Source organism: Saccharomyces mikatae, assembly GCF_947241705.1.
Source record: "Saccharomyces mikatae IFO 1815 strain IFO1815 genome assembly, chromosome: 15".
Lineage (NCBI taxonomy): Eukaryota > Fungi > Ascomycota > Saccharomycetes > Saccharomycetales > Saccharomycetaceae > Saccharomyces > Saccharomyces mikatae.
In genome coordinates this window covers 760,400-782,349 of record NC_079270.1, presented here as the reverse complement: position 1 = coordinate 782,349, position 21,950 = coordinate 760,400, and the positions used below count along the sequence as shown (strand labels likewise).

General features: G+C 38.2%; 11 protein-coding genes and 1 pseudogene across 12 annotated transcripts; 2 read left to right on the top strand and 10 right to left on the bottom strand.

Annotated features, from left to right (window-relative positions):
- Positions 1-86: 86 nt before the first annotated feature.
- On the bottom strand, positions 87-1,571 carry MET7 (tetrahydrofolate synthase; the record flags this gene model as incomplete). The annotated part of the gene is made up of 1 exon (XM_056225876.1): positions 87-1,571. One exon carries the CDS (start codon positions 1,569-1,571, stop codon positions 87-89), a length of 1,485 nt encoding a protein of 494 aa, XP_056079650.1.
- A 404-nt stretch (positions 1,572-1,975) lies between these two features.
- SMKI15G3770 lies at positions 1,976-3,941 on the bottom strand (annotated as a pseudogene). Its single transcript is given in 2 exon segments — positions 1,976-3,034; positions 3,036-3,941. Coding segments are annotated over 2 exon segments (1,965 nt in total).
- A 277-nt stretch (positions 3,942-4,218) lies between these two features.
- Positions 4,219-5,118, bottom strand: SMKI15G3760 (uncharacterized protein; the record flags this gene model as incomplete). The annotated part of the gene is made up of 1 exon (XM_056225874.1): positions 4,219-5,118. The coding sequence occupies one exon, from the start codon at positions 5,116-5,118 to the stop codon at positions 4,219-4,221; it is 900 nt and encodes a 299-aa protein (XP_056079649.1).
- A 367-nt stretch (positions 5,119-5,485) lies between these two features.
- On the bottom strand, positions 5,486-6,790 carry HES1 (oxysterol-binding protein related protein HES1; the record flags this gene model as incomplete). The annotated part of the gene is made up of 1 exon (XM_056225873.1): positions 5,486-6,790. The coding sequence occupies one exon, from the start codon at positions 6,788-6,790 to the stop codon at positions 5,486-5,488; it is 1,305 nt and encodes a 434-aa protein (XP_056079648.1).
- A 444-nt stretch (positions 6,791-7,234) lies between these two features.
- DFR1 (dihydrofolate reductase) lies at positions 7,235-7,870 on the bottom strand (the record flags this gene model as incomplete). The annotated part of the gene is made up of 1 exon (XM_056225872.1): positions 7,235-7,870. One exon carries the CDS (start codon positions 7,868-7,870, stop codon positions 7,235-7,237), a length of 636 nt encoding a protein of 211 aa, XP_056079647.1.
- A 1,483-nt stretch (positions 7,871-9,353) lies between these two features.
- On the top strand, positions 9,354-10,217 carry RPL33B (60S ribosomal protein eL33; the record flags this gene model as incomplete). Its single annotated transcript, XM_056225871.1, has 2 exons — positions 9,354-9,372; positions 9,913-10,217. 2 exons carry the CDS (start codon positions 9,354-9,356, stop codon positions 10,215-10,217), a joined length of 324 nt encoding a protein of 107 aa, XP_056079646.1.
- A 296-nt stretch (positions 10,218-10,513) lies between these two features.
- KIN4 (putative serine/threonine protein kinase KIN4) lies at positions 10,514-12,934 on the bottom strand (the record flags this gene model as incomplete). Its single annotated transcript, XM_056225870.1, has 1 exon — positions 10,514-12,934. One exon carries the CDS (start codon positions 12,932-12,934, stop codon positions 10,514-10,516), a length of 2,421 nt encoding a protein of 806 aa, XP_056079645.1.
- Positions 12,935-13,500: 566 nt separating this feature from the next.
- Positions 13,501-14,187, bottom strand: MGE1 (mitochondrial nucleotide exchange factor MGE1; the record flags this gene model as incomplete). The annotated part of the gene is made up of 1 exon (XM_056225869.1): positions 13,501-14,187. The coding sequence occupies one exon, from the start codon at positions 14,185-14,187 to the stop codon at positions 13,501-13,503; it is 687 nt and encodes a 228-aa protein (XP_056079644.1).
- Positions 14,188-14,631: 444 nt separating this feature from the next.
- On the bottom strand, positions 14,632-16,155 carry MKK1 (mitogen-activated protein kinase kinase MKK1; the record flags this gene model as incomplete). The annotated part of the gene is made up of 1 exon (XM_056225868.1): positions 14,632-16,155. One exon carries the CDS (start codon positions 16,153-16,155, stop codon positions 14,632-14,634), a length of 1,524 nt encoding a protein of 507 aa, XP_056079643.1.
- A 496-nt stretch (positions 16,156-16,651) lies between these two features.
- Positions 16,652-17,965, bottom strand: WTM1 (transcriptional modulator; the record flags this gene model as incomplete). Its single annotated transcript, XM_056225867.1, has 1 exon — positions 16,652-17,965. The coding sequence occupies one exon, from the start codon at positions 17,963-17,965 to the stop codon at positions 16,652-16,654; it is 1,314 nt and encodes a 437-aa protein (XP_056079642.1).
- Positions 17,966-18,956: 991 nt separating this feature from the next.
- Positions 18,957-20,360, bottom strand: WTM2 (transcriptional modulator; the record flags this gene model as incomplete). Its single annotated transcript, XM_056225866.1, has 1 exon — positions 18,957-20,360. One exon carries the CDS (start codon positions 20,358-20,360, stop codon positions 18,957-18,959), a length of 1,404 nt encoding a protein of 467 aa, XP_056079641.1.
- Positions 20,361-21,003: 643 nt separating this feature from the next.
- On the top strand, positions 21,004-21,912 carry MCP1 (Mcp1p; the record flags this gene model as incomplete). Its single annotated transcript, XM_056225865.1, has 1 exon — positions 21,004-21,912. The coding sequence occupies one exon, from the start codon at positions 21,004-21,006 to the stop codon at positions 21,910-21,912; it is 909 nt and encodes a 302-aa protein (XP_056079640.1).
- Positions 21,913-21,950: the final 38 nt, after the last annotated feature.

Sequence of the window (21,950 nt, the reverse complement as noted above, 5' to 3'; positions counted from 1 at the left end):
ATTTTAAGATTAAATAACTAAATAAGTCTTATTAACAAATAAATGGATGCACATGAATTTTATCAGGCATGTTCTTAACGTCCGAGCTACTTTACATTTATTCTATCAAAAACCACCAACAATCCACCAACAAGATGTAATGAACCGGTTACAAATATATCTACAGGTTCATCGTATAACATTTCAATCAATTCATTTGCTTCTTCTATATTTGTTGTTACATGTGTCCGGGCACAATTATTGTCTATTTTGCTCCAATTTTTAGCCAATGAATCCTGAACTTTTAATTTTTCCACGTCTTCCTGGGAAGTATTCATAGAAACCAGATCAGCACTGTAAGAGCCTGATTTCCAGGTAATATTTGTGGTAAATATCACATCATCGAAAGTGACATCTGGAGAAACAGCCAAATGTAGGTTATTAACAAGAGCATTGGCATCTCTGCTTTGTTGATTGAAAAGTAAAATCTTTTTCTTCTTAGACAAACAGACCGTGTCTCTGAACCATGTTGATGCTGCTACCATACTATCTTTGGTATGGGCACCATCAATATACCAAACGTTTTTTCCTCTCTCTAAAACTTGACATCTGCCCTCCCAGTTAGTGCTTTGTAGACCAATTATAAACTTCTCAGGAATCGGAGCATCCGAATTACAACCGATCTTCTCTTTTAGTATATTGGACGAGTATAAAACTTCAGAAGCCAATATAATGGCTAGGGATGCGTTACTTTTCTGAAATTCACCCGCAATTCCAAGCTTGACGTTCTGCAACTGCTTAAATACGGATACTTCTGTTAATGTTGTTTTCCGTTCCGCAGCTCTTTCTTTCAACACTATCAACCCTTTAGAAGGCTGTTTTTCAACAGTGAATGCTGGTGTTTCAGGCTTAAAAATCCCACCTTTATTCCAAGCAATTTCTTCAATGGTATCACCTAGCATGAACGTATGGTCTATTCCTAATAAGGTAACACCGCACACAGTTGGCTTTTGGATTATATTGGTGCTATCTAATTCACCTCCAACACCGACTTCGTAGACACAACTTTTACAGCCTTCTTGTATGAAAGTATGGAATGACAGCAAAGTAAGGAACTTGAAATAGCCAGGCTTACTTCCTGGAACCATATGTGGAAATTTATCCAGGGGTGAAGTTGTTTTATCTAAACGATCCCAAACTTCGAAGAAGTATTTTGCAAATTTCTTCTCAGAAATCGGCTCCCCATTGATTCTTATTCTTTCTCTCACTGACCTTAGATGTGGGGATGTATATAACCCAATACGTGGCAGTTTCTCTTTATACTGACCTAAAATGGATGAGGTAAAAGCTGCGGTAGAACCTTTACCTTTTGTGCCTGTAATGTGAACAATATTTAACTTATTGAAGTCTGATGCAGCGTAACCAATTCTTCTGGACCATTCATGCATTTCCAATAATGTCATAATGTTTTTACGATCACCGGTTTGACGTATGGCCATGATATTGGCATAATTTGATTGCAGAGAGTTTAGCGCGGTAACAGCGTCATGATAAGTTTTGCCGACCATCCTTAATGGATTCCTGATTATCATCAAGAAATAGAAGTAAATCTAACTGCACTGAGGCGAAAATCACAAGTGTTTTTATCTTCCATCTTTTTGAATGGATAATAGAATATGGTTAGATAGGATTTTTCAAATTCATCCGAAACGAACTAGTAAATTAGGGTAATTTTTCACAGGACCATAGTAAAAGCAATTCACTTCACCTAATTATAGTGAAAAGGATCAAATAGAAATAGACAATATTAAAACGATAGATGGTTTTGAGGGTATAGACTTATAAGATGAATTATATGGGGGGTAATAACAGATAAAAATACAGAAAATAAGCGATGATATAGGAAAAAAGAAATTAATAACACTAGAATAATATGCTCGACGAAATAACAGTTTTCTTATCTGAGAAAAGAATGGGTGTATTATTCTGCGCCCTTCTATTGAGGAACATCAAAAACAGCTTGTACCCAACAACGATACATTTTTAGTTGTCTTTTTCTATTAACTAATAATCTTCTATCGGTTCCAATTTTATTCTCCAGGAAGTACTTTTTGGTAAAAATTTCTCTTAGTTTCTCTTCTGAGAAAAAATAAACTCTTGTTCCATCACCTCTAACGTAAAAGTTCTCCTCTAGTATCCTGTTCTTTTTAAATCTAACTTGAGTTAAATCATATGCACCGTAGTCACGGAATATGATCTTGCCACCTGGTTTTAGAATTTTGTGAAGGTTATCCATGGCTTGATCCCATTGATTGGGAGCCAAAGCGCTAAAGACAAATATCATCACTGCAATGTCCACCGAATGAGGAGCGACACCATCAGGTAAGTTGCCATCGGGATTCGCTAAATCCCACACTGTGGCGTGACCATACTGAGAATTGAACTGTTCGGAATTTTTGACTAATTCAACTGCTCTTGGGGCAAAATCTGCTGCTATTATTTTCAAGTTTTCGTTTTCATTATCTTTCAAGATTGGGAAGAAAGTGTTACCTGCTCCACAACCAATTTCAAATATTGTAACGGGATCTGCATCTTTCCTTGTAGATGCGTATAAGACTGGAAATTCAATTTGTAACCACTTTCTGTCTTTGAAAAAGTTTTCTTTGTTATTCTTATAAAAAATGTCCCAGTAACGTGCTGGATTTTCGTTGTATAACTTTTTGTCAAAATCAGGAACAGGATGTTTAAATTGCTCTTTGATTTTTTCCTCTGCTTGCTGAACTTGTTCTTCACCCCATTCGACATTATCCCAAGCGTTATGATCCCAAACGTCAGATTCTTCAGTTAAGTTTCGTTTCCCAAATTCAAATGGTAAATCACGGCCTATTCTTGAACCTTCAGTATCTGATTTTTCGAAATCTGATTTTTCTGTCGCATTCTTGTCATCCATGCCATCGTTGCCTTTCCCCTCATGTGCAATGTTTTCTAACGTCTCTTCCTTTACATCTTGGGTTAGTGCTTTTAAATGCTCCTTGTCATGCTGTTGATCAATGCCTAAGACAAGGGTCATCAACAACCTCTAAATTGTTCACTTCTTGAACTGCAGAGCTTGTTGATGACATAGTGGCGTCGGTAATATTGATATTGGTGTTGGCTGTATCGCCACTTCTACAGGTACTGTTTCCGGTACTGTTATTGGTATTGTTACTGGTACTGGTACTGGCTTCGATATCAGCGTTGGCATTGGCATTGGCATTTTTCTTCTTCTTGTTTTTCTTTTTGTTTTTTTTTTTTCTGTTCTTAGAAGTTGTAGAACATGTAGAGGCATCATTAGCTTGCAAAGTATTGTTTTCGGAGTTTTGAGGTTCTTCGCTATTAGATTGCTCGATGTCAGCATCCTCTTCAGATTCAGAACCCTCTTCAATTGATTCAGATGAATTATTCGAAGAAACCTCTTTTGGTTCGACGTGTTCTTCCTTTTCTTCGTTTTCTTCTTGTTTCGAGCCAGCAATTCCTTCAGTTTCCTTAGCCAAGTTTTCTTCGATAGCATCGGATTCAACAGTATTGTTTGCAGGAACTTCAGTACTTGTCTCTTTGATTTCTTTGGACTCTTGAAAATCACCAACGTCGGAATCATTTTTTTGAGTTTTAGAATCCACTTCGTTCCCGCTATTGAAGCCCATTTCTTCCTCCTTTCCGGAACTCTCCTTTTCCTGTTCTTCGCTAGTCTCAGGTTTTTGGGACCTTATTTCTAAAGGCTCTTCTGCTAATCCGTCATCGTTGGATGTTCCAATTGCAATCACATTGTCTTCTTGAGAAATAACAGGTAGCTCTTGTTCGGACGGGTCCCTGGCCTCGTCGTCAGATTTGAGTGGCTTTGACCTGCTACTCGTATCAACGGCAGGATCTCCTTCTTCTTTTGAGATACTTTCGAATTTCTTGATTAAATCAGCAACACCCATACTAAATCAGTTATTAACAGCTTATTTACTGGACAATTGGTTTGAATTCTCCCAGCTATGGTGCCACTTCTTGTTTACTTGACCAAAAGACCTTTTGTCTAATCCTAGGTTTTTTTTCTGGTTTGACGAAGCTTTTTTTTCAACGCGAATTCTCTCATATGAGAGGAAATCTAAGCGTACTTGCTACAGTAAACATAGTCCAGTATATAACTTGTTTATACGAGTTATGTAGTGATATGCGTTTATTTATCTTATATTTTGTAGTGATTTAAGCCTTTTATTTCTGTTGTAGTGACCATGGCATTTTGCACTTTATATTCGTCTCAAAATACTTTTTGTCATCCTCGATCCATGTGCTGCCATTGAAGAGAACATTTTTAGTGTATGACGCTGTTCTTTTGAATGGGTTGCGAGATTTCTTTTTGGTTAGTAATCTATCTTTCGTAGCATACCAATCCGATGAGAATAAGCTCAGTGCATTTTCATGTTCCATTTGTATTAGATCATTATAATACTTTAAAAGTTGTGTTTGGTTGTAGTTCATTGGTTCAGGGTCAATTCCTATGTAAGTTATGTTTGATTGCGGGTAGTCAATAGCCCTGGCATGGCAATTGATAAATCTTGACATTTTAAACGCGAAGCCAATTATGGTTATCTTCTGTGGAAATTTCTTAGTGATCTCTTCAAACCTATAGATTGAGTATATTAAATTATCAAATGAGTCTAACGAGAATTCTTCAGTAGTGATCGAACCGCCATAGAATAATTCATCAACATCTATTTTTTGAGTGATTAGTGAGCATTTGATATCTTCCAATAAATAATGGATTTCGTCATCAAAATTCGGAATGTTGATGTCATCATTGCACATTACATATCTTATTAGCCTTTCAAATAAAAAATAGTAACTTTGCGCCTCAGAAATAACGCCTGCTTCCTTTTTAGTTTGTGATCCACTGAATATAACGACAGCACTGTCTGCTTTTTGAAGGAGAATCTTAATGGCTGTTAGGCCATGCTTAATGAACGCTAAATGATCATTACCCTCGTACTGGAAAGGTGCCAAATGCCAGTAATCAGGCGACTGGCCCAGATTAAGTGTTCCATCACCAAATGGTATTGAGGATTTCCATATCGAATGGCACGGCACTAAAATCAGTTCTACTTCTCTACACATTGAGTTATTTCACTGCTGGTTGTTCTTTATTTGCTGAAATCTTTTCTTTTTTTCTTCGAGATTTTTTTCTAATACATAATATGGATGTGTATCTCCTATGTATATAATCTCCAAGAAATTTATCTCTAAATATATATATTACCAGGCAATAAACATCTAGCGAGTAATTTAACTCATCAAAGTGAGATGCAGGTGGACCTTTACAATCCCCATAATTATGCTTGAAATTTATTGAAAAACTTCCTCGTAGAATATCGAAATTCTAGAGAAAAAGATAAAATATGTAAAAAAAAACCATTTCAGGAATGGGTCATAAAAACAAAGTTATTATGGAATTCTTAAATTTTCTTTTTACGAACATTTATGTTTATATAGTAATCTCCCTCTCATTCATCCACAGATCTTTATCAAATCTCCAATGCAAAGCGGTTGAAACGTCCTTTTTATCTTCTTTCCCACCAATTAACGTCCCACTTGGCACATTTTTCACAGAGAGCTGCAGCTTGGATGCCAATTTTTTAAAAACATCACCTTCACTTGCCTTTTCTGCATCATTCGATTTATCATCATTCATATAGTCCACTTGTTTAAACCATCTTCTTTGCCATTCGACACCCTTCACACGTTCTTGTTCTCTCAAAGCTCTTTGTTTATTTTCTAGTTCTTCCTTAGTCTTTTTTATCATACTATTGTTGCCCAACCTAATTGCTTCTGCCACATCCTTCCAAGCTCTCCTACTTTCTAAAGGATATTGTTCCTCGATTGGCTTTACTAATAGATGTTCAGCAGGGGTTTTTGACGAATCATAGAACTGATGTGAAACTTGCGAGTCTTTTTTTATAATTGTTGAGACGCCAGACCATTGACCTGAGATTATATATAGAGCATTCTCCTTATGATTATGCTCTTGGGGTTTTCTATAGATTCTCGCCTTGAAAGAGTTCTTCTTGCCCGTAAAATACCCTCTTCCTGAATATTCTATAACACATAACATACCGTTTGATGACTGTATAAATGATCTACCTCCTAATTCAACAAAGGGGGAGGCGACCAAAATACCTTCGATGTGTAAAGGCGGAGTTGTAATCAAATAGGTTTCATTTTTGATCTTTAAAAGAACATGTCCGTATGGCTTAACGGTTAGTGTCAACGTTTTAGTAAACCCAGTTTTGATTTGATTGTAGCCTTGAAGAGAAACGTCATTCTTTTCGTTGAAGATCGAAAAAGCCGTCATAGGTGGATGGTGTGAAACCTGCTCACTCAAAAGCACTGTTTCACCGAACTCTGGATGTTCATCATTTAGCCACTTACCAACAAATACTTCACCTAAAAAGGGATTTAAAGGCTTCTTTTCAGAGCCCATCGATTCACTTCTAGAGGAATATTGTGATCTCAAAGTTGAAATGAACCATCTAACTACTGCCAACATTCGCGCCACTTCTTGTGATTCCACATTAGGGTCTGAGGGACAATGGTCCTTATAGTTTTCACCATCAATAAATGATGGCTCAAGAAATAAGTCTGGATGTTCAGCCCAATATTGAGAAAACTCCGTTAAGGAAGTGGGAGAAAGAATAAATGGTGGCGCAGACAAAGACGACAGATCTCCATTAAATGAACTAATCGATTTCAAAAAAGAAGTCCAAGATGATGAGTTTGCGTGTTGAGACATTTTCCCTTATAAATCAGCAGGATACACTTGGACGTATGATGTCTTTGGTAAAATGTAAGATCGGACTCACAGACTGGTTTAGAAAGAAAGAGATCTAACTGGATCTGGAACTACAAGATACAAAACAAGATAGTTTATAAATCATACCTTTAACGACTCTGTGACGGTATATCACGACCTTTTGTTGAATGCAGGAACGAGGCCAAAAACAAAAGCTTTAGTTTAAGCGCGTCAAGTTTGACAACGGTGATCACAAACGATTACTATTGTTTTACATAATGGCAGGCGCCGTTGAAGGGATAAAGCAGGTAAGGCTGAAGGTCGTTTAGGTGTCAAATGATTACCCTGCTGACGTTTCGCGTTCTCGAGCCTCAGGTTGAAAATGGGGCTTATCACTTCTATTACTACTTAATGATAATACAGAAGATATACGGACGGAGCGTTTCATTTACGATTGTACAGAGTGAACTCAAAGTAATATCCCTTTTCCTCTTGTGAGTAGCGTTGATTAGAATCCGTTTCTGGCAACTCGACCTTAGCGGGGAGAAATTCTTTTAACTGGGCCGGATTTTGCTCGCTGAATGCCTCCTTTAATCTTTTTAGGTCAAGGAAAGTATCCATAGGAGGAGGCACTTTTTCATCTAGTTTATTTATTTTTGTTATGAGCCAATGGTCGGTGGTGGAGAAGATTTGATTATAAACTTCCCCACCGCCAATCACGTAAATTCTTTCTAGATGCTCTTGGAAATTGTTTTCTAGGTTGGTCAATGCGTTTTCTAATGAATTGCTTCTGATTATTGACTCTTCTTTGTCATGAACGAAATCGTCCTTAAAGCTTCTCGATATAATGACATTCATTCTATTCGGCAGTGGGCGAAACTTAGGTGGTATGGATTCCCATGTCTTCCTTCCCATTATCACAGCATTTTGTTTATTTGAATCCTTGGTCAATGTGGTGACTTGCTTGAAATACTTCATTTCCTTAGGCAGCCTCCATGGTAGACCACCCCGAAATCCTATACCCATTTCAGGCTGTAGACATGCCACAATTCCTACAACGGGAATCTTTCCACCAGCCATATTTGTAGTTCGTCGGGTATATCAATTGTTCGTACTGCCGTGTAAGAAGTTGTGTATATTGTCGATAATAAATGAAATATCAAGTTGATCAGCAATGCTGCTTCACATACAATCACTCAAAGATTCATCTCGCTTTCAAGTCACTAACAACGAATTCCAGCTGAAGCCACAACCACTGAATGCAATACAAAACAATCAAACTATTTAAATATAAACGAAGACGCTAGCAAATCCAATCTCTTTATTGAAAATCAAGCCTTTGATTAAACAATTAAGGAAAAGGAAATATTGGTTAACTTGTCAGACTGCCATTTGTACCCACCCATGAAGCCCTATCCCTTCCAAAAAGGAAGTACATAGGATGGGTCAAGATCATCGCGCCATTTTATATCGTAATAACTCCCGAAGAAGAAATTACAAATGCAACGGCAAAGCAAAATTTTGATTCAAAATTATAGATGGCCGAACCGCTAAGGATTGCGGACCAAGCTAATTTAGATTTAATTTTAGTTCCTCACTCTGGGGTACAAAGGTTATGGGGCTCATCAACCAAGTTGGATTCAGTGGCTCTTTTGAAGAGTCAAAGAGTGACGATTCCTATAGAAATGATCCTACTGTAGAATGTGTTAGTCAAAACCTGATGCTATTGAAAATTCTCGATATCATAAAACATGTGACGATTTGAAAAACATAGCTTAAACCTTTTAAGTTCAATACTTTTCAAACCATGTTTTCTTTTGGTAAAAGTTTAGGGTATATTACATACTGAAGTACGTCGACACATATTTTAAACAAAAAAAGAAAATAAAGAAAATTAAGAGACACACATTCAAATAATTAATAAATAAAAGGTAGACCCTTTATATATGTTTGGTAGGAAAGGTCAGAAGAGAAAATTTTTCGGGTTAGCTTTTGCGTGAAAACATTTCTGGTGTAAAAAAAAAAGTCAGGGTTAAGGCAGGAAAGTATGTGGTGTATTGCAGGTCAATTTCAACGCCATATTTAAACCCACACATGCACCCATACATAAAGATATTTGCGGAAAAAAAAAAAGTTGTAAATTTGTGAGACGGATGACATGACCGTGAAAACCACTACCGGTGGAAAAACGATTAGGATTGTTTTGTCCAGAGAGTGGTCCTCTCATGTGGACTTCCCTTTGAGCTACCACCACATAGCTCACGCGGAGGTAGTGCTTTGCCCTGCCTACCGTAAGCGGTTGCTATCATGAGTCTGTTCATTGGCGGTACAGTAGGCTGTAGTTTATACCTGTCCTTCTGGAAGGCCTCCGTTCCCCTGTGACATGTGAAGCTGCTTGCTTTCCCAAGGGACTTGGTGCCGTAGTGAGGCTGCTATGGCTTGTACCACTTACACTCAGCTCGGGCTTCCAACAAAGAGTTGTTATTAGCTGATAAAGATTAGCAAGTGTTCTTTAGCTTTACAATCTCTTCACAACCAAGAACCCAATAAAATCAAAGATAAAATGGCCGAATCCCATAGATGTATGTTATTAGAATTACTATGTTGGTGTAATAGCGCTGTATAGTACGCTGGTTTGGGTTAAAAAGTGGTTATTGATATTAGGGGGAGGCAAGTGTTACAACCAGGAACGCTTTTATTAAACAAATTACTCCAAAATTCTATGAAATAGTAAGTGATATGTTGTGAAAATATAGGATAAAAAAGTTTCAAAAAGTTCAAATAGACAAGCCTAACTAATGAAACAGTACTTTTTGTTGCTCAGACTTCAGAGAAACTATACCCAAAAACATGATAATTCACGTTAAGAAAGAGAATACTCTTGAAAATACGTTGCCTTACAAAAAAATACATTTTTCGTGAAGGTTAAAAGATAGTGAATATACTCTATCGAACATTAAAACGAAAAACTCAATTATCCTTAGACAATAACCGCTGTTTCACTATCCTGAACCTGACTAGACGGTGTACTCTTCTCGGTGCACAACGTGCTCGTAAAAATACAACCTTACTAACAACTTTATCTATGAATTGACAAATTCTCATCCTTTTTTTTTTGACAGTATACGTTAAAGGTAAGCACTTATCCTACCAAAGATCTAAGAGGGTTAATAACCCAAATGTCTCTTTAATCAAGATTGAAGGTGTTACAACCCCACAAGAAGCCCAATTTTACTTGGGTAAACGTATTGCCTATGTCTACAGAGCTTCCAAGGAAGTTAGAGGTTCAAAGATTAGAGTTATGTGGGGTAAGGTCACCAGAACCCACGGTAACTCTGGTGTTGTCAGAGCTACCTTCAGAAACAACTTGCCAGCCAAGACTTTCGGTGCTTCTGTCAGAATTTTCTTGTACCCATCTAACATTTAATTAGTTTAATCCTAAGCAAAATTATTACTTTTGTTATTAATATTGTATAAAATATAAAAAACAAGCATCCATATATATATCCTTATTCTTTTGTTTCTATTTTGAGCTCTACTCCGTTTCTTGCACTAAATTCTTACGTAGGTAACATGAGTAAAAATTGAGTCTTTCATCTTCTGAGAGCCCTCAGTTAAGGAACGATGTTTAGCGTCCTGTCAAAGAAACTACTTGGGTTTCAAAAGAAATAATATTATCACTCTATAATGTACTTGTCGCCGATATATTTATGTACTGAAAAATCAAACCCTCATGCTCCTCCTCTTAAAAAAATTCAAAACCTTTCTTGCCGTTGAAGTTTGTACCTCAATATTATTATCCCCATTATTCGACCATGCAGATCCATCCTCCTCCCGTAATGTTGAAACCATAACAGAAGCACGTACAGATCTTGCTGGATTATTCTCAGCATTGTAGGAAGTGTTTTTTCTTCTTCTACCATCATTAGTGTTCTTTTCGGGATTTGGAACTTTTAATATACTGCTATCCGAAAGGTTATGTGGCTGCTGCTGCTGCGTTATTTTGGTGTTTGTTTTATTTGATTGTCCAGATGGATTTCTCGATGAAACAGGAATCGCGTTCCCTTTTGAGTTACGAGATTCAACGGTAGACCTAGAACCATTCAAGGTCGAATATAACGACATGAAGCTAAACCTCTTCCTTTCGTAATTCTTCTTATTCTCCTTATCCGAGGAAATATCCGATTTATTGGAAGAGTGACCGACATTTTCCTGCTGAGTTTCTGAACCTTCTTCATCGGCAGAGCCATTAAAATCTTTGACAATTGAAACTATCGAAACGCTCTCCTGGTCAACTTTCTCCTGAGAAAAACTATTTTCTACTGCTTTATTGGCAAGGTCTTTGTTCATTTTAACGATTGTTTCCGCTGTCGGTCTGTCGCCATGATTAAGGTCACCAGTCGCATAATAATAATCGACTGGGGAAGTCTTCGCAGCTGGACCTTCCGATAATAGTACAATGGAATTATTAGAAACTGTAGCTTTGGTGGAATCCTGTACCGCCTTCAAAGATTTACCTTCAAAGTTTGGTAAGGAAATTACGTTTCTATTGTCTGCCAGCTTTCCGTTCGAATCTAACTTATTTATTGGAATGTCCAATAAGCTATTATCTACAGCGTTACAACTGAGCCCAGGATAATATGAGGTTGGTCTAGGTCTGCTACGAGGTACGTGGTAGTTACCAATACGGTGAAATTCCTCCTGAGTAAATCTTTGCCTGTCCGGACGGCTTACATGCTCAGTTGGCTCCGATAGTATATTTTTTGTCCTCGCAGTTGTAGGGGAGCCAGGAATTGTGATAAGCCCTGCAACTGATGTGTGTTTCTTGCCTCTGAATGAGTGTTTAGCTGCTGTTTTCTCCATTTGTGCATCACTTTTTGTATTACATGTGTATTTGCTTGATTCACTTGTACGTTCGCTTGCAACGCTATAGTCTTTTCTATTATTGAACGCCAATTTTGAGTCGTTGTTGGATGTTGATGATACAGATCTGTTAGTCGTAGGTTGTGAAGAGATTCGAGATTGCTCCATTGTCGACTTTGTTATCAACGTGTTTCTATCCCTGCTTTTCAAGTCCGAAGACGCTGATGAGGAATAGGTTGAGTGACGACCAACATCACCCCTATTACTCAACTGTGGGTGTTGCTTTTGTAACTGTTCATCCCAATAGTTTGGCTGAATATTTAAGAACGTATAATGAGGCTTTAGCCACTCATGCCTTTCTATGGACCGTAAACTGACTCTTCTTCTTGGGTTCGGTACCAGAATGCGCCTTAGCAGATCTCTTGGAACAGGTGTTATATATTCGGGAAACTTCAAGGGTGTCTGTGTGATATATTGGTATAATCTAGCAATATCGTCACCCGTTGGATTTTCATGATCATCATCCCACGGTAAATATCCAGCGAGCATCGCATAAAGGATAACACCACATGACCAGACATCCGCCTTCCTTGCCTCATATGGCTTCGTACTAACAACTAGCTCTGGTGCTGCATAACATGGGGAACCACAAGAAGTGTTCATTAATTCATTATCTTTAAAGAACTCATTCACAAAACCAAAATCAGTAATGACTAGGTTTTCGTGTTTATCCAGTAATAAATTTTCCAGTTTCAGGTCCCGATGAACAAGTCCCTTATAGTGCATATAATTGACACCACTAATTAATTGGGCGAACAGTCTGCACGCGGAAGATTCCTTTAATCTTCTCTTCCGTTGAATATACTTATAAAATTCTCCGCCAGATACAAATTCTAACACTATCCCAATGTATTTTGAGTTCTGCAAAACTTCTTCTAAATAAATGATGTTAGGATGAGTTAGATGTTTCAGAGCATTGATTTCACGATATATTTTAACTTCTTTATCAGCATCTTTCTTAATTGTATCCCTTCTAATAAGTTTTATTGCAACTTGTTTAGGAACTTCGGTAGGCGAAGACGCTTTAGTCCAGCCCAGCTTAACTTTACCAAATTCACCTTCACCCAAAGTGGAACCAATTATATATGGTCCAAAGGTGGCATGTTTTCGTTGGTTTTTACGTATAGGATGCAAAATCTCATTATTCATATGAAGAGAATGGTGGTTCTTGTTAGCAACTACATTGCCACTGTACGTATGGCGTTTAGGTACAGATGCCATATTTATATATATCCAGGTGGATGGAATGTCCTGCTGAAATAATGTGCGATGACTTCACCTATGAAAAGATAGCTAGATTTCCTCGAGAAACAAAAAGCTGTTCTGCTCCAAACTCACAACAAGATCAGAAAACAGCGAACTTGTTAAAAAATGTGCTTCAAAAACAACTACTACTTTTTTTCCCTTTAAAGTTATGCGTGTTTAGTTAAAGATTATGTATGCCCTTACTCACCGATGCGATTGTTTACAACAGATAATAATTTTCTATTCACGTTCCAAATAAAACTCGCCGTCATTGTTTACAAAAAAATAAAAAATATGTGACCAGTAGTGTAGAAAAACAGAAAAGTAAGTGAAAATTCATTATTCTTATGTAATTCTCATCATACATCAACTCATACACTTTGTGCTTTACTTAATAGGTATGTTTTGTAATTTATTCTTTTATATTATCATTAGTTCACAAATATGTACAAGTAAACATAGTAAATAAAATCAAACTTGGCAGACAAGAAATAAAGTACATGTAGAAAAAACCATAGGTTGATATAACTCTTCTACAAACATTAGTTGTCTTCGCCTTTAACAATGCCGACTTTAGCTGGTCTGATGACCCTGTCATTCAAGGTGAAGCCTAGTTGTTGTACATGGAAAATAGTACCAGGTTCCCTATCAGGTTGTGGCAGTTCAAATGTTGCTTCGTGTTTATTAGGATCAAATGGTTCTCCCATAGGGTCTAATTTCTCAATACCGTGTTTTCTTAGAGTGTTTTCAAAAACATCTCTTGTCATCCTAACACCTGTATACAAGTCACTGATTTCCTTGGATTTTTGTAAGTCTTCTTCTTTGAAAGCGTTCAATGCATGGCCAAAGTTATCTACGGATTCTAATAAATCCTTAGCAAATTTCTGTAAAGCAAAGTCTTTGGCTTTCTGAATATCTTTCTTAGTGACTTGCTGCAAGTTCCTGAAATCGGCCACAGATCTTAATAACCTGTCTTTAAGTTCAGAAGCTTCCTTGGTCTTTGCATTTAACTGACTCTCTAGCTTCTTGAGTTCTGATTGTTCTTCAGTTAAATCTTCACTGCCGTCTTTGGCTTCTTCTTTTTTTGCTTCGTCAGAATAGTATCTCGATCTTGTCAGTGGAGTTCCTACTCTCACAAACGAAGATGTCATCAAAGGTGTTCTTGGTGCCATTGGGATGAACGACTTCCTAGTTGTGGCCCTGACGGTTGCTGCTGAAAATGCTCTCATATTAGTTTCCAATTTACTGTTTCACAATACACCTTGATATTTTAAATCCAAAGGAGCACTTATCAAGTTAATGTGGCTTATAGATGGGTACGGTAAAAATACTGTTTATAATTTTTGCTTCTAATATCGTAGATGTTGTGACTCTTGGGAGTTGAGTTTGCTTTAAATGTCAGCTCGCAGGAAAATGCGTTGTAAGGTGTAAAAATATCACTGAATACGTATTGTAAACGCAAAGATATTTAGCACATTAAAATGCTTATTCTGTTCAGTAAGGCAATATATCTACGTTCAAATTTATTTAGTTTCCATGCTGTGTATATCCATATACTATAGGTATGGCTATGGCTATGTTGGAGAATCAACTTTATATAGGTGCAAAAAATTTGTGACAGAAGCATAAAAATAAAATAAAAAAACTCGTTCCTAAGAAAGAAGGTTGAACGGTCAATCTTCCCAACATTTCTCTACAAATTTTTCCATATTTACCTTTTTCTTCATTTGCCCCTTTATCCAGGGATGATTAATCATTTGCCTTGGAGACGGACGTTCACGACTATCCTTTTTTAGGCAATAATCAATGAAGGATTTGAATGATGGACTCCACAAGATATTGGATTCGGGTTCATCCTTTAATTCAGGAGTAAACGTTAAAATCCACATCAATAGTTCGAATGGAGCAATATTAGCTGCCATCTTTTCTGAAGAGCATGGAAATTTACCATTTGCCACCTCTAAAATCGTCAATCCAAGTGACCATACATCAGATGTGACACTATACGGTTGGCCTTGGATTCTTTCTGGAGCCATATAGAACGATGTTCCCGTGAATGTTGTGGCCAGTGAGTTAACTGCTTCTCCACTGACACCAAAATCACATAGTTTCACCTGTCCTTTTTCATTCAATAGAATGTTTTGCGGTTTAATATCTCTATGAATAACCTTCTTCTCGTGCAAATATGACAGTCCTCTTAGCACTGCTTCTGCGATTTTTCCGAGGACTTTTTCACTGATCCTGCCACCACGTCTTAATAAATTCTTGTAAATAGCATCCAACGATCGGCCACCCATGTACTCCATGGCTATATATATTGAAGAATTTTCATCATCCGTAAACATTCCATAATATCGTACGATATATTCAGATTGGAAACTTCTATTAAACTGTAATTCTCTAAATATTTGCTTCTGATACTCGGGATCTGTGTTTAATGTGTTTATGACTTTCAAAGCAAACACTTTGGATCCATTTTTCAGCTTACACTTGGAGACTGAGCCACCGGCCCCTTCTCCTAGAATGCCTAGTGTCACAATTCTATCTTTTAAATTTGTGTATTTCCAACCATTTTCGTCCAGTTGATCAACATCTCGCACACTGTTTACGTCGATATATGATTCCGAAGGTAATGCAGACTCACAAGTTGGCTTAGTTGGGCTTGGACTTTGTTCATAAACTGATATCAAATTTGAAAAGTCGGATCCCACCGAATTGTTCAGGTCGTTTCTGAGATAGGGAGAAGACGTATTTGTATGTAAAAAGGGGCTTTCCATTGATGAAGGAGTTAATTCTTTACTACCAGACAGCACATCCGCCACTATTACATGCTCTTTTAACCCTAAATTTTGCCTAGAGTCAGGCACGTCGGCGATGGGTACGAGTTGGGGTCGCGTTTTGTGCTTAGATTGTGTGGTTGTACTCAATGAAGGCAATGATGGTGGGGCTGGCCTCTTCTTCATTGTGTTCAAAGTCATTGAAGAGTCGCTCGAATAAAGTCGGTTTTGAGAGAAAAGTGTCGATGTGGAAGAGTTCAGCGGTTCCGGGGTATGGCTACATGCTGTTGTAGAACCACCATTAGACATTGAATATATATTCATATCATTCATCTGATTACTCCTTAGGATAGGTAGTTTCAGTCTTGGGGAATTTGGGTTGCCTTTAGTGGATTCGGGAGGTCTGAATAGTGAAGCCATACTGCACAAATTGTGATGAAAGTGTATCTTTGATCAGGGCCTATATATACTGTAAAGGAGACAAAATCATATATGAAATACAAATTATGAAAACTCGAGATCCAACTGTGCCACAAGAGAACTGTTGTTTAAATTGTACTGGATCACCTGCCTTCAAAAGCAAGGTTCCTTATTTTGAGCCGTCACACGCCTTAATTGATAATTACTCGATCCGATTTTTCAATTGTCGCGATGACCTATGGAACAGAACTATACCGTTGTTAGTGATTTATCTGCCAAGATGGCATGATTTGCTGATAGTGCTAAGAATGTATTAGATAAGAATTGAACAATAAATATACTAACAGTAGCTCCTATATATATATATATATATATATATATTTGGGCATGCGTTCTCATCAGATAGGGCAGAAAAAAGATTGCCCACAGAAGAAAATAATAGTTAAAAACATTAAATATATAAATATAGCTTGGCTCGGTGCGTGTTACATGATGGCTATTCAGCTTCCTCAATGTAAGGCTTATAGATGCTGATTAAACTATCATCATCGACAGTACCCACCAAGTTTTCGATAACTGGATGCCAAGCGGCGGTGTTTCTTCTCCCGACCTGTTTTGGAGATCTTCTGCTTCCACCCTTGTGCAAAAATTTTAGCGATTTCGTTTGAGATTCTTCAGTGGCATCTTGAGGAGGGGCAATGGTATCGTCAGGATTGTACTTTGACAAAGAATAATCAGTGCTCCAATGATAAATATTACCAGTGCCGCCGACGGTCAGGAATTCGGAGTCTGAAGTAGCAGAAAATTGGACGTCAACAACAGAATCCCCACCAGCATGATAGAAGTTAGCGATTTCATTCTGAATTGGATCTTCACCATTCTGTCTATAGGTCAAATCAGTGGTGGCTGCTTCAGCTGCCCTAGCATCCCACAATTTTATAATACCTGTGCTGAAACCGGTGACGAACAAGTTATTAGACACTTGAGAGCAATCGAACGAGGTCAACTTTCCGTTTTTTGGTTCTCCCAACACCCATAAAGGTTTGTCGGAAGTTCTAGTGTCCCAGAACCTTAGGATGTTGTCATCCGAACAAGATGCAAATATATGGTTATCAAAAAATCTAACTGTGTGAGTCACAGTGGTACCTGGAACATGAACAGTACGCAGAATCTCACCAGGTTTACCGGCATTATCAATGATTTTAAGAATACTGTCCTCTTCATCACCATTGCTTTGAGATTTAACAATAGTTTCCGTATCGTTGGAGATACCGAAGTCGGAGATGGCCAATGAGAAATCCTTTTCAGGTAGATCACCAGGTCTGGTTAACGAATGAATACTGGCATAACTGGTTGCTGGACCCATCAATTCTTGTACGATATGAATGGGTACCTTTATACCTTCCTTGAACCAAGCCAACGATCCGTTTTTAGACATGGATAATAGAGTAGTTTCTCCAGTTTTGTCTAAGTAAGCCATTTTGGAAACGGTCTCACCTTGATAGACAAACTTTGGGCTCAGTGAGGTGTTCTCAACTTTTTCAAAGGCGTCCCCATAGTCCTGCACTGGCTCCGTAGAAGCCTCTTGCAATGGTACAACAAAGTCAATTTCGTATATATCACTACCTTGAGAGTATACAACGCTTGAGGTTAAAGTGTTGTTTTTTTTATCTGGAACAACGACATTGCTGAAAGTCAACGCCTTTCTCTGGTGAAGAACATTGTCTACCCGAGACACAAACTTTGGTCTCAAGCTAGAGATATGTTCGTAAGTGGAAGGTGAAGATGATTTCCAGACCTTTTTTGGCATTTTTCTTGTATTGTATAATGTATTATTTTTTTATTGTGTTGTTCAAGATCAATTGATTGATAATCAAGTTACCCCTCAAATAACTGCAACTCAAGCGAATATAAACTTTCCAGATCTCCTTTTTCTCCTTCTCTTTATACTAGGAGATACAGGACTGAAAAAAAAACATTTACTACTAAGGGGAGAGACTGCATAGAAAAGGAAAAGTTTAAAAAAAAGCCCCGAATTAGTGCTTTTGAATATAAGATAATAAACGACGATTCGAAGAAAAGGTCAAATTAGCTACGAGTTGATTAAAAAGGGAGCATTGAGCACACATAACGGTTCTCAATGCCTACAATTAAGCGATTACATAAGGGATAACAACACACATTATTAAGCCCTTCCTACCGCCTCATTTTTAGTAAGAGAAAAAAAGAAAAGAGAAGGTACTTTTTGTCTATTGTATGACTTAGCCTTTCCTTGTGATATATCCCGGCGCGTTCCAGAAGGGGAAGCCAGCACCGCATATTGAATACCGCCACCTCACGTGGCACAGGCACGAGCATATCTTGCGTTTCTTCTGAGTTTTCTGAGCAACCACTATTAAAAATCCATTTGATAAACATTGAACATACATCTGGTGAAGAGAAGAAAAGAAAATAATGCCGGAAGTAGAGAAAGTCATTACTGAATTCTCCATATAGCCGTGTTCTTGTCCTTTTTTTTCTTGGCTGAGATCAAAGACAAAACGCGTAGCAAGTGGCTAGCAATTTTTTACGTTGGGTTCTGTTTCATTGGCGTTGAAAATTCTAAAAGAGTCTTTATTAGCTGCGATATACCAGTACCTATATAACGTCATATCGTCACTATATACTACAAAAAAAAAATAACCCCAATAACGTGCTAGAAATGAATGAAAAGAAAAATGGAATTTATGATGATGAATGCTTGTGAATTACCGCCCTTTTACCTTGTGCAGTAAACTTTATTTTCTTGTCCATTTTCTTTTTTAGTCGTCGTAACCTCTGCTAATAAAGTCGCTGGCGACAAATGGTTTGTAAGCAGTGACAAGACTATCAGAATCCACAGTGCCGACAAAATCATTAATTACAGGGTGCAGGGCCACGGTGTTTCTCTTCCCGAATTGATTGCTAGATCTTCTTGTGCCACCAGTGTGGAAAAACTTCAGACATTGACCCTGAAGTTCCTCCGGAGCAGCAACTTGAACTTCGTCTTCATTGTCATCATCGTTTCTTGAAAAAGAGTACTCCATGTCCCAATGGTAGACATTACCCGTTCCCCCAACTGTAACAAATTCTGTAGCGGAGGTTTGCGAGAACAGGATATCGACTACTGAATCGCCGCCAGAATGAAACAATTTGGCTATCTCATTTTGGATCGGCTCCTCTCCGTTTTGCCTATGTGTGAGGTCAGTGGTGGCCAGTTGCACAGCGCGCGCATCCCATAACTTGATGACACCTGTGCTGAAACCAGTAACAAATAAGTTTTCTGTGACTTGGGAGGAGTCGAAAGACGTGAGTCGTCCGTTTTGCGGCTCGCTTAGTGTCCAAAGCGGCTTGTCTGCTGTTCTTGTATCCCAGAATCTTAAAATGTTGTCATCTGAACATGATGCGAATAAATGATTGTTGAAAAACCTGACTGAATGAGCCACTGTGGTCCCTGGAACGTGCACTGTACGTAAAATGTCTCCCGGTCTATCGGAGTTATCAATGATTTTTAAGATGCTGTCTTCCTCGTATCCATTACTTTGTGACTTTACCACCGTATCCATATTGGTCGATACATCAAAATCTGCCACAGCCAGTGAACCAGGTCTGGTTAATGAGTGAATGCTAGAATACCTAGTAGCGGGGCCCATCATTTCCTGAACGATATGAACGGGAACCTTGATGTCATCTCTGAACCAGGCCAGAGAACCGTTCTTGGACATTGCGATCGCCGTACTGTCGTCTGAGCTTTCCAAGTACTGCATCTTGGCAACTGTTTCACCTTGATAAATCCATTTGGGGCGTAGTGCCTTTCCCTCAACATCACGGAAAGCATCACCATACTCAGGATTAGGAGTAGCAGTTGACTTAGTCTTGGAACTATCCTCGTTATTGTTTTTGTCGCCATCGTCGTCGCCATCGTCATCGTAGAATGTCTTCAATGGTAAACTGGTATCTATTTCGTAAATATCACTACCTTGAGAGTATAAAAGACTAGTAGTCAGAGTGCGCTTGGATTTATCAGGGATAATCTCGCTTCTCCATGTCACTGTCTTACTGAAGTGCAAAACATCGTCGACGCGTGTGCTGAATTGCGGTTTAAAGCTGGAAATGTGTTGGTATAAAGAAGGTGCCGGTTTACGGCGCACTCCACTCACACCTTGGGAAGGTTTGCTCTTCACCATTTTCATTCTTCTTTGCTTCTTATGCCAATTGTTACTTTCCAATCTTCGCGGTATATATGAATGTAACTTTGCTGGGAAATATGTTAATGTCTTAGCTAACTATTTGTCTTCAATCTCTTTTTTTTTATTATTTTTTTTTCAAAAACAATAGATTTTAAGATGTGAGATGGAAAGGGAAACCAAAATGCCATAAATGGTAAAGGCAATTGCAATATGACCCGATTGGGTAAGAATGATCCAATGAGAGTCTGCGAACGAATATGTGTGGAACATGACGGGCGGTTCGAACCCCGAACGGAGCCCGAAAAAATTCGAAAAATGCATGAAACTTTTAGGGAATACTTACCATCCAAACAGAGGAGAATATCTTTCGAAGACTACAGAACAATCCCAGCAAATTCTGTTAACTCGGTTTCTTGAGGCCGTGGGTTGCTTTCTAACCTCATCTACTAAGTTAATAACAGAATCGATTGTCTTTGAAAGAGCGCTTTAGCACGCATACGTATTTTGTAATTGAGTGAGCCTAAGGCGGATTGTAAGTGGGATAGAAGTAAGGAGACTTGTCCAACGATCGGTTTTCGCCTCAAGAAAGGTCTCTGTACATTTAAACGTAGGTCATTTCGCTGAAGTCAGATCTTTTACGATGATAAATTTACATGAAGTACCTCCGGAACCAATAGAACCCAGTAGTCTCTCTCACTATGATGATATATATACCCCCAAAGGAGATGGTAATTCTAATAGAGAAAAAAGGATATTTGGCATTCCTTACCCAGTTTCCAGGAGGTCGTGTCAAAGACTCCTTTGGAACTGCCAAATGATTTCGGTTCTGCCCATGGCATTGTATTTCCCATTACATGCAGCAAATACTTTGATCACGCCAGCGATATCTCCTGATTCGGCTCCTGATGAAGTTCTAATGATGGTGAGAGAGATTTTACCGTCCGTGACTACTAAACTGCTAGTTGCAGGTATTACTCTTCATGTTTCCGCTGGCATTTTGCTTCGTATCGTGAAGAACTGGAACAAACCATCTAGAAATAAACGTCATCATTTAAAGATAACTCCAAAGCAAGATCTTTCGCAAGATGCAATAGGTCTGACTGGGGGAATTTCTGGTTATTTATTCGGATTGTATAAGAACTTCCGCTTTCCTCCACAAGTGGTTAGTGGATATATTCTTGTTCCCGTTCTGATATATCATTTACTGATTATGAAATGGATACCAAATTCTATCTCTAGTGAGGTAGATTTTGCCTCTATAAAACAACTACTGTCTAGCAAGAACAAGTGGTGGAAATGGGTAGGGGGTTTGGTGCCGTTGGCCATTCTTCTCCAATCAAGCGTATACCACATTGGTTCGGGGTTCTGTCGCTATTTCGGTGTTGAAAAAATGAGCAGTAGGAAGAAATGGTCCACTGCTATCAATGTATTGACACTTACTGGATTTGTTTCTCTGATTAGATTGATGAGAGCGGATTCCACAAGACTAAGTCCCAACCAATTTCAAGGCATTTTCAAAAAGATTGGATTGCTGTTGTACAGAAGGTAGTAGACTGAATGCGAAGAGGGGGGCTATCAAGTTAGTAC